Consider the following 14195-nt stretch of genomic DNA (forward strand, 5'->3'; position numbering starts at 1 on the left):
ACAATGTTGTAAAATACCATTAAAAAAAAGGGGGAAGAGGGTGATCAACACTATCCAAGGCAGCACAGAGGTTGAGAAGAATGAGGATTGAGAAAAGGCCATTGGATTAGGCAACCAAAAGTTTGTCAGTAATTTTGAAGAGAGAAGTTTTGGAGCAATGATGGTATCAGAAGTCAGAATGTAAGAGATTAAGAAAAAAGCAAGAGGAAGAAAATGAATACCTGTGGGATAGATGGTCTTTTCAAGGAGTGTAGCCACAAAGGGCAGGAGATATATTTTTTTCATGAAAATGGAAGAATCAAATGAAGAGTTTTTGAAACTTAGTGGAGAGGTATCCATGAAATGTAAAAAATACCTAGAAGGTGATGAGTACAGCTTCTATGGAAGATTTAGAAGAACACATAGATATAAACTAAAAGAATATAAGATGTCATGGGTGGAGATAATTTACACTGATAGAAACATTTTTTTTATATCAGTGAGGGATAATATCACAGGTCCATAAAATTAGTTTAGTATTATATTAGAACTTTGAAGATTTACTAGTGCTTTATTTTCATTATTCCATGAAATACACATGATAATATGATGAGGCAAGCAATGTGAATTTTATCCTTATTTTAAAAATGAGTAAATTGAGGTTCAAGGAAATGGATTTGTTTACCCCAATTCCCTATCTAGTGAGTGTCAGTAGAGACAGAATTTGAAGGCTTATCTCTTAATTCCAGTTCTCCTACTTTTTTCCTATAATAGCCAAATTAACATGATGCCTCATTAAACCTAATTCTCATTTTGTGGCATAGTATAAAGTATAGGGTTCTAAGTTCTAGTTCAGGCTGTGCTGCTAATTGCATGACTTTGAGGAAGTCAAGTCCTCATTTTTGGTTTTCAGTAAAGTCATCTATAGGGATTGAATAGATTCTAAAGGCTCCTTTTAGATCTGACTTCCTAAAATTCTTAGATACTATCTTCCCTTAATTTCTTATCTAGAAAATGTTGTATCCCTCAACATACCTTTGTTAATAATACTTGCTCTGCCCAAAATAATATTTTACCATCTCCTGTCCCAACACCTTCCTCCTCCAACCTGGTTACATTACCTTGTTTTTGTTTATAGAACAGATCATGGAGTTCTATGCCTGCTCCCTGACCCCATAAAATTTTCAGCAAGAAAAAATTGAATCCCAAAGGTATTAAGTGAATTTCCCAAGATCATACAATGTAGAAAGTAGCAGATGTTGGATTTAAATTCCAGTCTTCTCTCACCAAATTCAGGATATTTTCCATTCTACTCCACTTCCTATTAAAACTATTTTCAACAAAACTAAATAAGAATCCCAACCAGTCATAATTCAGGCCAAAAGAAAAGACTCTATATAAGAGGGTGAGTGTGAAGAAAAAAAAAGAATACACTACCCATTAAGTCAAATAAAAAACAACATGGCTGATTGTTTTGATTAACTGAGTACAGAACAAAAAAGACAAAGTTTATTTTGTGACGTGTGGCTTAATAGGAGCAGGAAGGAAAAACAAAAGGCCTCTTCCAGGTTCTTTTGACATTGTAAAACACTGAAAAAAGGGGACAAAAACCCACCCCATTCTTTGGTTCATTGGGTTTATAAATCATGTATCTTCTGTGTAATCAGACACACAAAGTATTGTAATTTTTTTTTCAAACTCAGCATTTTTCTCCCCTGGGAGACATTATGTAAGAACTTTGGGCTTGATAGGCATTTAAAAATTTGTGTGTGTAAATACATATTTGGGAAAGAGTATTTTCTTGCCAATTTCCAGTGTAGAAATTAGATAATACTAGACTGAACTGTTTAGTGCTGTTTTTTCTTTCTTTCTCCTTCAGGCCAAATTTTGATTCTAAAGTACCAAAATGTCTAATATTCACTCCCCTCTATATCAATTTTCCTGCCCAACACCCTATTTCATTAGCAATCAGCACTGTGGAATCCAGAATTTGAAGCCAGAGAAGAAATTATTCCTTTGACAATTAGATAACACATGAATGTCACCAGAAAGTCAGTGACTCAGTATAAGGAATGAGTTTGTGGATCTTAGCAATGTGTTATTCCAGAACTGTTTATGTTGCTCATGGATCCTCCTCTCCACAATGTCTCACTTTCATCTTTTTCCCCCAAGACTAACTCTTTGGCTTAATTTTTAAGCTAGTGTTTTATTTTTCCATAGAACAAAATTAACCATAACGTTTAACAATATGTTTTTCCTCTTCATTCATTTATTCCTTCATTCAACAAAACATTCATTAAGTGTGTATTCTGTTCTTGACAGTACAGAGATAATAAAGACAAATGATCTCTTCTCTAAAGGAAGGAGCTTGCCTTTTCTTTGGGGGCTGGAGGTGACAGGTGAATGGAAAGAAATGTTCTAAGCACTGAGAAATAGAAAAAGGCCTCATGTAGAAAGAACTATTTGAGAGGAGCCTTGAGGCAAGCTGCTGATTCCTGGAAATAGAGGAGAAGGAAGCAACAGAGGTGATTTTAAAATGTAACAGAGAATAAAAACATCATTTTTATTCATGGAGAATAAAACTAGAAAATAGAATATAAACTAATGTATAAGCTTCATGAGGACATAAATTCTTATTTACCCTTCTCCATCTCTGACTCTATCACCACTTCTCTGTCTCTCTCTCATGTACACACACAGGTGTCTAGCCTTGATGATAGTAGAACGTGGGCACTCAAATATGTAAATGAATGAATACTTTAAGAACACTTAGACTGCTAGTGGAGTTGTGAATTAAACCAGCCTTTCTGGAGGGCAATTTGGAATTATGGGCAAAGGGCTTTAAAAGAATGCTTACCCTTTGATCCATTCATACCACTTCTGGGTTTGTACCTAAAAGAGATAATAAGGGGAAAAATTGTACAAAAATATTCATAGCCACATTCTGTGTGGTGGCAAAAAATTGGAAAATGATGGGGTGTCCATTGATTGGGGAATGGCTGAACAAATTGTGGTATATGTTGGTGATGGAATATTACTGTTCTGAAAGGAATAAAGTAATGGAAGATTTCTGCGTGAACTGAACAGACCTCCAAGAATTGATGCAGAGTGAGCAGAACCAGGACAACATGGTACACAGAGACTGATGCAATGGGACACAATCAAATGTAATAGACTTTTCTGCCAGCAGCAATGCAATGATCCAGGACAACCCAGAGGAATTTATGAGAAAGAATACTCTCCACATCCAGAGAAAGAATTGTCAGTATAGAAATGCAGAAGAAAAACATATAATCAATGATGTAGTCTGGTGGGGATATGATTGGAGTTTTGATGTTAAAAGATCACTTTAATGCAAATATGAATAACATGGAAATAGGTTTTGCACAATGATAACCTGTATAACCCAGTGGAATTGCTTGTCAGTTCCAGGAGGGGAGAAAGAAGAGGAGTGGGAAAAATCATAAATCATATAACCATGGAAAAATATCCTAAATAAATATATTTTTAAAGGGCACTTAGAGTTGTCAAAAAAAATTTAAGTCATAATCCCAAGATAGCAGAACAAAAGAAAATAATTATATCCTACTCCATTCTTTGGTGAAATTGTGAGATTTTCTTGACTATTGTCTAAAAAGCTGGAGTGGAATAAACACAAACAATAAATCAAGAAATATTGTAAGGGAATATAGTGGGTGGAGGAGTTGTGGGTGAGTCCTCCACCTTCTGTTCTCTTGCCCTCCCCTTCTTCCCTTTCCACTTTGGTACAACTAACCAGTCACATCTTGCTGTGTTGATGTGGAAAGCCACAGATGTGGAGTTGGAGTTGGTGTTCCTTCCCCACAGCCCCCAGATCACTTCAGCTTAGAAAATGTAGAGATCAAATGAGCTTCTTTCTTCTGGTATCACCAATGGGCCTTTTACCATGAGCAGTTTGACTCCAATGGGAATGACAGCAAGAAATGTAAAGGAGATAGATCTCCCTGCTCTCCTTCTCGCTCTTCATCTTCGTAAAATTCCAAATGATGGTACTGAACGAGAGGTCATTAGGTCTACCATTTGGCAAGGTAACCAATCTCTAGATGTTGAAAGGAAAAAGCCAGGCATTCTTATAAAAGACTTCTGAGGAAACTGCTGTTACTATGGTGAACTACTAAACTCTACTTACTCCCCACCTCCGAAGTCAGCCTTTTTTTAAATTCAATATTCTAATCACAGAGAACTAAAGAGTGACAATCTACCTAATCAAGCTTGAGATCAAGCTGCATTGCAGGCAGTGAATGTTGTCCAGTCTGGAAGTCTGGCTCTCACTGAAGCCACAGGAAATGAAGGTGGAGTTCTTCCTGGGCAAAGCCTTCTTCTTTGAATAATTGTGGAAAACCTCTTTTACCCTGTCACTCAGATTTTTTCCAAGTTTAGAACAGTCTTGAGGATCATCACATTTACAAAGAACAATCAATTTCAGGACTTGTTTCAGCATGCTGACCCATTGAATGCACATTATGCCAAAATGGCTCTGTATGGCCAGAATATCTATAATGCATGCTGCACTCTGCTTATTGACTTCAACTTAACCAGACTTAATGTGATGCATAATAATGACAAAAGCAGAGATTTCACTCGCCTTGACCTTTCTTCTGTTGATGGCCAACCAATCCTTGATCCTACCATGGCTTCTGCTTTTGGTGCACCTAGTATAATTTCTTTACCATATCCAGGGGCAGATGGATTTACCCCAGTCATTAGATTTCCTCAAACTACAGGTTTTTCACTTCCAGCTGTTCCTGGAGCTCTTGGTCTCTTGGTCCTTTGACCATTACAACTTTTGCCATCACTGGAAAGATGGTAATTCCTGAGGTTCCTGGTGTACCCAGAAATTCTGTTCTGTTTGTCAGCAACATCAATCCTGATGCTATCACAAGACATTGACTTTTTATCCTGTTTGGGGTATATGGTGATGTTCAGCATGGGAAGATTATGTTTAATAAGAAAGAAAATGCCTTGGTTCAGACGGTAGATGCAAATCAGGCTCAATTAGCCATGAACCACTTGAGTTTATGGAAAGGTGCTTTGCATGACACTATCGAAACATCAGTTAGTCCAACTTTCTCATGAGGGCCAAGAAGACCAAGGTAGAATAAGGATTTTAGCAATAGTCTTTTACATCATTTTAAGAAGCCTGGATCTAGAAACTTCCAGAATATCTATCCACCATCTGCTAACCTGCAACTTTCAAACATCTCACCTTCAGTTATGGTTAATGACCAGAAGCTGGATGTACACTTAAAGCCTTCAAATTGTTCCAGAAAATGGTAAAATGGCACTCATTCAGTTGGGATCAGTGGAGGAAGCAATTCAGGCACTTATTGAGCTTCATAACCACAGTTTTGGAGAAAGGCAACACCTTAGGGTCCTCAAAATCAATGATTTGACACTGAAGTGAACGTTCCTTTTAAGACTGGACCACAATTTTAGTAAAACCTTCAACAGCTTAAGAAGGATTCTGCCTCTTACAAAATAATGAATTAAACTCTTGCTGAGTTTAAAAAAAAGAAATATTGTAAGGATATATAATTAACTATCACCATTCATCAGTGAGACATGGATTGAGAATCATGATCCAAAAGACAAATGATGATGGTGTCAATTACAAATCTACCCACCAACTCACATGTTGACCAGGCTCTATCAATGTGGAGAAGACTGCATATGGAGAGGTAGAATGATGATAAGAAAATGGGTAAAAAGAGTGATTTCACATTCAACAAATCAATTAACGCTTATTTTATTAAGTGCCAACCATGTATCAGGCATTTTTCCAAGCACTGGAGATATAAAAAGAATGAAGTCAGCAAAGGAAATAGGCAGAGATGAGTAGGAAGAACATACTAGGAATGAGAGATAGTCAGAAAAAAATGCCCAGAGGTTAAGAAATGGAGTGTCTTGTTTGTAGATTTAGCAAGGAGGCTAGTCTCAATGAATTGAAGATTATTTATTTGGGAATAAGAAGACTAGTAATGTAGGAGGGGGATAGGTTATGAAGGGCTCTGACTGCCAAGCAGAGAATTTTGTATTTGATTCTACAGACAATAAGGATCCACTGAAGTTCACTGAGTAGAGTGATGGCATAGTCAGATGAAGAAAAATTGGGAAAATCATTTGAGCATCTGAATGGGAATAGGGAAAGACTTGAGGCAGGCTGACTCACTAGTAAACTATTGCAATATTCCAAGCATGAGATGGTAGAGATTTTCACCAGAGCAGTTGGGTGAAAAGTAGACACCAAAGGTAGATGAGTAGCCCTGAAAAGGCTTTCCATCAGAGATGCTTGTTGAACACTATATATATATATATATATATATATATATAACTAAGTATTATAGCACTTATATGTAAGAACAAGGTTAGTCAAGTCTAAATGTAAATGTTTCTATGTGTGTATATGTATGCATATGTATGCATGCACACAATTATGTCTGTATGTATATTATATACCTGTCATTTGTGTGTGTGCATATGCACATATATGAAAAAATGAGACCCACTGGAGTAATTATGGGACATATCACAATGGAGATGAGATGGAGATGAGAGGACAAGGAAAGAGACTGCACTTGACATTTCCCTTACACAGGTATTTCTTGGTTCAGAATACTCCCTATATCAATGCAGGTTTGACAACTTTGATGCCACTTATAGCCTTAGAGAGTTGCCTAAATCACAAGGTTGAGTGAATTATTTCACAACCACCATTTAAGAGAGGTGAGAGTTAGGTCTTGATCTTTCTAGCTGGCTCTCAATCTGCTATACTGTTTCTATAAAAATACATCAACTGATAAGTAACTTGGAAAAGAGGAGTTCATGGTGAATCAACCACAGACGGAAATATGTGGTGAGAAGAGAAAAGCTCTAATTTAGGGACCAAACTACAAGATATGTACAGGCAAACTTGTAATCTTTGGATTGTGTACATATGTAGAGACAGCTACTTAACTTGGTGAAGACATGGTGATGGAAACAAAATATCGAGAGAGAGGTTTTCCCAAAGGCTTTTAAAATATGTAACTAGAACTTTTTTGGTTTCCTCTCAGACCCAGGTGAGAAAAATGCATAAGTCTCAAGGTAATTATGTTCCTAGTTAGAGATAAATTCTGAGACAATGAACTAAAAGGATTCTACCCATCACTATCTGACTTTCTGTCCCCATGGTCCTTGGTAGAGCTTGATGATAGGTAATCTTACAATCCTTCCATTAAATCCCTTAAGAAATGATCATTCTTTCTTCAGATTTTATATCCCTTGACTTTGTGTAGGTGGAAATCTGATGCTCCTGAGCTGCACTGCCCAGCATCCTTCTGAGTTGCGTCCTCATCTGGCAACCTGGAGTTTGGGAAATAAATTCACTGGAGACCCCACCCTCAGGGGAATCTCTGCTCTGATGGCTCTGATCCCTCTCCCAGAAGTTTCTTTTCTCTTTACTGAGGCTATTTTTCATTGGCTTCAAGTTACTATTATTAAATTTTATAAGAAATAATCCTTGGAGTATTGGTATTATTAATTTTTAATCCTACAGTTTGTAGCCTTCTAAATTTAGCATATTCTATTTTATTATGAAAGTTTTGACATTGTCTACCTCCTTCTTCTAATTCAGTTATAAGGACTATGTTTTAAGGTTCATCTTATTGCCACCCCCAAATTCCCAGGCTCTAGCACATATAGGAGGCAATTAATGAATGTTTTTCAGGTTAAATTGAATCTATTCATGTCAGAGTTGCCCAGGGCCTTCGTCACCAATCACCTCTAGTCTTTCTTTCCTAATGAGTCCAATATCACATGACTGAAATAAAAAAATCATGGTCATTTTTGTTGCTTACTAGTTCCTGCAAGAGTGACACCAATTGAAAATGACAACCAAATACTTCATACCCATCAGTTGAATGAGAGATGTGGGGCCAATAACTGGCCAGACATTTTGGTGCCACAAGAAGAAAGAAATGAGAAATGATTAGAACTGGAAAGTTACTGTAGTAATAATTTAATCCAAACCTTTCATTTTAGAGTTCAGAAAGTTCATATCCAAAGAAAGGCTAAGTGCCTTGGTCAAGGTCACAGAATGCCATAGTGCACTCTTTCTACCTTTTTCTCAAATTGATTAATTCCCCAGCTGATTTCACTTTGATCACCAATTATAGCTCACAGCACGATTCAGATTTGATTTTGAAACTACTCTATCTTAAAGGAAAAGTGAGACAAGTATTTTTCTGTTCTGCCTATTCTTCATCCTGTTCGAAGTATTCCTCTACCTTGGGTGCTTCAGGGTTGCCAAGAGATAGAGAAATTATACTTACAGGGACAGTTATGACTTTTGCAGACTTGGATATCACAGGGTATTTAATGTCTGATTCATACTCCAAAATTCATATTGCATTTGCCAGAAGGATGTTGCCTTGGAAGGCAGATTCCAGAAGTCTCAGTTAATGAGAATTCACTGTGTTGAGATTCCATGGTCCAAGACCAGAAGAAAGATAGAGGGATAGGACCACACAGTTGCTCAAAACCACTTCAGAGGGAAACTTTTGCACTTCCCTTTAAATAAAAAAAACGTTCCAGTCACAGAAATCTTTTTGTTGTTGTTATGTGTTTACGTCTTCAAGGAAGTCTATTTCCCAATATTTCATTTCTATCACTATTTTCAGCAAGGCAAAGCTAGTACAAATATGCATTCTAAAAACATGCACAACCCATACATAGGAAGCTGGTCTTTCAATGTTTTATAGTTTAGCCTTTAATGTATTACTTTTCTCTTCCCATATTGTCTCTCACTTCTACCACTGATAGCCTACATAGAGTAGCAGAGACATCTAACCTCAATGTCAAAAGAACTTGGGTTCAAGTCTTGACTCTTCTGAATATTGTTTGTGTGAGCTTTTTAGGCAAGTCACCAAACCTCTCGCAACTCTTATGTTGGAGATGTCAAATATGTGGCCAGAGTATAGACCTAAACAAGATTACAATGAAATTGGGAAATAGTTAACAAAATATACAACAAAACATAGAAGAACATTGCATTTTAAAACTATGCTAACATATAGCCAAGAAGGATTCTCATGTACAGATTAGGGGTCCCTGTTTCTATTTCAGTTGTATACCATTGTTTTAAGCAAATCCCACTCTTTGAGGCTACAAGCTTTACAAACGGCAGAACCTGAATTGTTAGACAAGGAGTGTCATGGAAGTTCCTTACACCGGTGAAATCAGAGCCAGTGTCTATTCCTTTTTATACCACAGCTTTCCATCTGTGATTCATTCAAGATGTCTTGAAGTATGCACCTAGAGAATGGGGATATCTTTCTATAACAAGATACTGCTAAGAGTGGCCAAATCTTTTAATGTGGTGAAATAAAAAGGTTAGAAGATGCTTGAGGTGATCCTGAAGGGTATTCAAAGCAGTTTTTCCAGCAATTAAAAAGAAATGAGAATATGGCAGCTGGGTTGTTCAGTGGATTGAGAGCCAGGCCTAGAGACAGGAGGTCCTAGGTTCAAATCCGGCCTCAGACACTTCCCAGCTGAGTGACCCTGGGCAGGTCACTTGACCCCCATTGCCTACCCTTACCAATCTTCCACCTATAAGTCAATACACAGAAGTTAAGGGTTTAAAATTTAAAAAAAAAAAAGAAATGAGAGTAAATGTAATTTAATATAGATAATATATAATTAAAAGCTAATTTTAATAGCTTACATATATTTTTCTATCAGCATATTAAAATGAATAATTTTCACATTCATGTTGTCTACTAGAGGCATTGAGGACCAGACCCTATCTTCCCTTTTCTTTAAGGGGAAAAGAAAAAATGAAGCACAAGAACGGTGTTGTGTTGGGACTTCATCTTGCCTTCACTTTTAGAGCACTAAAAATCAAAAATAGAATCTTGAAAAAAAATCCTTTGAGATGAAAAACTGTGAGAGAAAATCAATTATCATTTTTAAAATCTATAGAATTGAAATTTGGGGAACTTTCCTTAACTTTTCCATATTCCTTGGTCAAATGTATAGCAAAATCATGAAACGACCTCCTTTTATCCCTTCTTAAGATATAATATGTCGCCTACATTGTCAGTGGACTATTCCAGACACTAAAAGTCTTATTCCCACTCTTAGACTAAGGATCTCTGAAAATCTAAGAGATCCTAATTTCTATTGACATTTGAATGAATACCATCTTTACCAGATTAGTTAAATAAAGTCTTCTGCTGTGATCTACAGTTTTAAGTCATCTTTAAAACTGTTGGGAACAAGAGCTAAGTATCTGAGAAGTTATGTACTTTCCCTCAAGCTAGACACTTCTGTTTCTTATAGTTAATTAAAGGAAAGATCAGCAAACAGTAAAAGACAACCTGCTCAAACCTAATGAACTAATGAAGCATCTAACAGGCTGTTTCATTAGCCATGATTAAAGTGTTTACCTTAGAAAGCTCCGCTTTTGGAGGGAATGAACTAGTAATTAAGCTATCCCACTATGTTCAGTCATTCAAAAAAAACGAAACAGAGTAATTATACACACATAATAAGAACAGAAACAGTGTGACATTTAAGACATAAAGGCTTTGGCTTTTTGCTGCCATCTGCTGGGAACACAGTAAAAGAAGGTTTTCTAGGTGAGTGGAAGGCCATACAATTGGTCTACTGGTGGTGGAACATTTAACCTGTGACAAAACCACGTAGGAAAAAAATGTTTTGAGAACCAATGGCAACCTTTAGTTTCTAACTATCCATTCGTGTAAATGGACCATCTAGGCAAAGGTATTATTTTGGAATCTGTCCCATTATCTTAGATGAAACATATTATTCTATTTGATTATAAAAGCCTACTTATCAGACACAGGTTTTCAGTGTTCTACACAGAGTAAAAAAGGAGACCCAAACTCTGAATTCTTCTAAATACAACACAAGTTTCCTGTCTCATGTTCTCTATTAAAAATTGTTGTAAGACTAAAAGCTTCACTCTTGAACTGGGTAAACTGAAAAGAATTAATTATGCTCACTATTCATTATAATTAACATTAATTTAAATTAAATGTCTAATGAATTTAAAATATTTTAGACATTTCTGCTAGAAAACTATGATGCTTCAAGATCTACAGAGGTATTCTGACATGATAAACAATTATTTGTAATTATAAGATTGATTCCTAAGTGAGATTTGTTTGAGAGAGTTGGTCAAAATAATTCTTACCGTCTCAGTTCTTAGCATTGATTTTAACCAGTATTCTCTAGGAAAATACCTAATACCATAAATATCCTGGATCACTGACATATTTATTATCTTCAAATGCTTTTTTAACAGCCTTGGAGAAGAAAGTAATACACTCACTCTAGGTCTTTCCAGATATTATATATACTCGATATGTCATTTTGTACATCAATTCCATCACCTCTATTTCATGCAAAATTAGTGTTCTTTATCTACTCTGTAATCTTGGCTTGTCATTATCTTGATCGGAGGTTTTAAGTCTTTAAAACTGATCATTTCTACTTGTTTGTGAATATTTCTTACAAGAATTTGGTTTGGTCTTGGTGCAGAGAGAAAAAAACTAATTAAGTATTGAAAAAATAATTTTAAACATATTCCCTATCCCATTCTGCTCCCAGAAGGGTAGCATTATGATCCGTAGAATCCCAGGTGGGTACATTTATCTCAAGCATGCAAAGAAATAGTAAACTTTCAGCTGCAACTCCAATTCCAGTGGTCAACCTGGCCTTAGGTACCTGGAATAGAAAACATTCCAGGGTGCACGCGCGCGCGCACACACACACACACACACACACACACACACACAATACAAATTATGAGCCTAGGGAATTGTTGGAGCTAATTCTACCAACACAGAAAGAAGGAAAGTGATATATGATAAGCACAGCATGGCTTACAGCAGTAGTGTTAAACTCAAATGGAAATAGATTCCTGTGAAACACATATGGACTTAGAAAGGCACAAATTATGATCTATTTTATATTATATTTTTATTTATATTGTTAAACATTTCCCAATTACCTTTTAATCTGGGACCACACTCTGGAGTTTCATTATACTTATTTCCCAGAGCTTGAGTTTTATACCTCTGATTTATATGACCTTCAATATCTAAATACTCCAACTCAAGCAAGAGCTAACAATGAATCAGTGTAGCATAGCCAAATGAACGCTGTCTTTTTAGTCTGACAACCTACATTCAAATCCCAGCTATCTTCTCAACTACCTGTGAGACCTTGAGCAAGTCCCTTTACCTCTCTCTCTCTCTAGAACTAAATTTCTTTATCTATAAGATGGAGGGGTTTGGACTAGGTCATCTCCAAAGCCTTTTCCAGTTCTAGATCCATAAACCTATAATCCTAATACTTAGATGAATATAATAGGGCAACATGTGGACAAAATTCAAGAATATCAAAAGCCATGATGGACTCTTATTCTGAGCATTTAGAAAAATAAATCAGATTATCTTCATCATTTATTCATTGGTTAGAAGAAAGTTATTTTGGAAGCAGGGAAATATGTACTAGATAGCCAATAAATAGACATGAATGCCTGAAGGATGGAAAATTTTAACAATTCCTTTGAATAGCTAAGTGAATGTAACGAATGAAAAATGTAAAGAATGACTTCCACTATCATCATCAGAATCTGTACAAAATTTTATTTGACCTTGAATGTCAAGCACAGTACAAACGTTATAGCATGACAATTGAAAAACCAAACATCTGAAAGTCACTTCTTTGTAAAAGCTTTTCCATACAGTACAATGACTGTGCAATATTAATTTAACCATCTGCCTTAATTGATCAAAACGCAGTGGGATTTGTGCAACTCCTCTCCTTTCAACTGAAGCCTTTTTTTTTCCTGTTAGGGCTACATACAAAAAATTAACATACATTAACATACAGATGTAGTGAATAAAATGGAAAATGAAGGCGTACAACAAACATTGCAGTTGGGCAGAAAGCATGGGGAATGAAGGCCTCAGCATTTGTGGGCTTGGGATGGAGAATAATGATAAAAATGACTTTTTCCTACAACATGCTCTATTTTTTAGTATCATCTGTCTAATATCATTTCTTTCCTAGTTGACTTTAAATTAATCAGTGTGGTCATTAATTATGCAATCTACGAGGGAAATTATATGCACATAAAGGAAATTACATGTAGTTTTCAGTAACCAAATGCATTTTTCCCCTTGGCTAATGAACAAGCATGAACTCTGAAATATGAAGCATACGTAACCATGAGATTCACACAAACATGAAACTGAAATCAGATGATTTACTGCATGGAGATTGAATGTGAAACATTTCACAGTGATGGGCATTGGATCAACTAATACTGCACTGCTACAAGGCAATGGTGGTAGCTAATTTTTTTCAATTTTAATTCAAATTAATGGACTCACGAGGAACCCTCACCATTTAGTTAATGCTGCTAATGTAAAGGTTTCATCTTTAAGATTTAAGCCTTTAAGACTAAGAAGCAGCATGATCTTTTCATTGTTGTCTTTATAAAACTGAGGTACTTCAGTTCTTTTTCAAGGGATTATTGCTGGTAATCTTCCTGAGACATGAAAGACCATAAAAGAAAAGCACCATGCCTAGTCTGCTGATGAAGGCATCACAAATTAATAGTTTGGCCCTTTTCTAAATGGATCCCTTCCAACAATCACACTGAAACATAAAGACGGATCACAGATTCCAGGAGGTCCTGTTGGTCCTTGTATTCCAGGATTCCCAGGGTCTCCATCTTTGCCAGGTAGCCCTGGTTCTCCAGGATGACCTTCTTTGCTAATTCCAGGAGGACCCTCAGGACCTACAACAAAATATTATTAATACAATAAACAGACAACCTTCTGATTATACTCATATCTCACATACAACAGATCAATTTAATTTCTTAAAAAATAATATGCTTTTCCAAATAACTAAGCTAAAATGTTGGTGTAATTAAAATCTCCCTTCCTGAAAACTCTAGCTATTCTTCAATTACTCAGAGGCTGACTTTTCTATTTGTGACATGTTCTTCTTCTTTAGTATGGAAGAGAGTGCAAAGAATATTGGATTTAGAACCAGAGGACCTGTGTTTAAATCCTATTAATGTCTTATCTGTGACTTATTGAGCATCTACCTGTGTGACATTAACATTTTGAGCCTTCTTTTCCTTATAATGAAAACTA

The 14195-nt window shown here is 36.1% G+C and overlaps 1 protein-coding gene and 1 pseudogene across 1 annotated transcript in view; one reads left to right on the plus strand and one right to left on the minus strand.

Moving 5' to 3' along the window:
• Positions 1–289: 289 nt before the first annotated feature.
• On the plus strand, positions 290–5422 carry LOC123246459 (annotated as a pseudogene).
• An 8221-nt stretch (positions 5423–13643) lies between these two features.
• Positions 13644–14195, minus strand: part of COL21A1 (collagen type XXI alpha 1 chain) — a 139204-nt gene continuing 138652 nt past the window's right edge. Inside the window, exon 27 of the mRNA XM_044675352.1 lies at positions 13644–13831. Within this exon, the coding sequence (XP_044531287.1) occupies positions 13644–13831 (188 nt within the window). The remainder of the gene's footprint in view (positions 13832–14195) is intronic.

Source organism: Gracilinanus agilis, chromosome 4 (genome assembly GCF_016433145.1).
Source record: "Gracilinanus agilis isolate LMUSP501 chromosome 4, AgileGrace, whole genome shotgun sequence".
NCBI lineage: Eukaryota > Metazoa > Chordata > Mammalia > Didelphimorphia > Didelphidae > Gracilinanus > Gracilinanus agilis.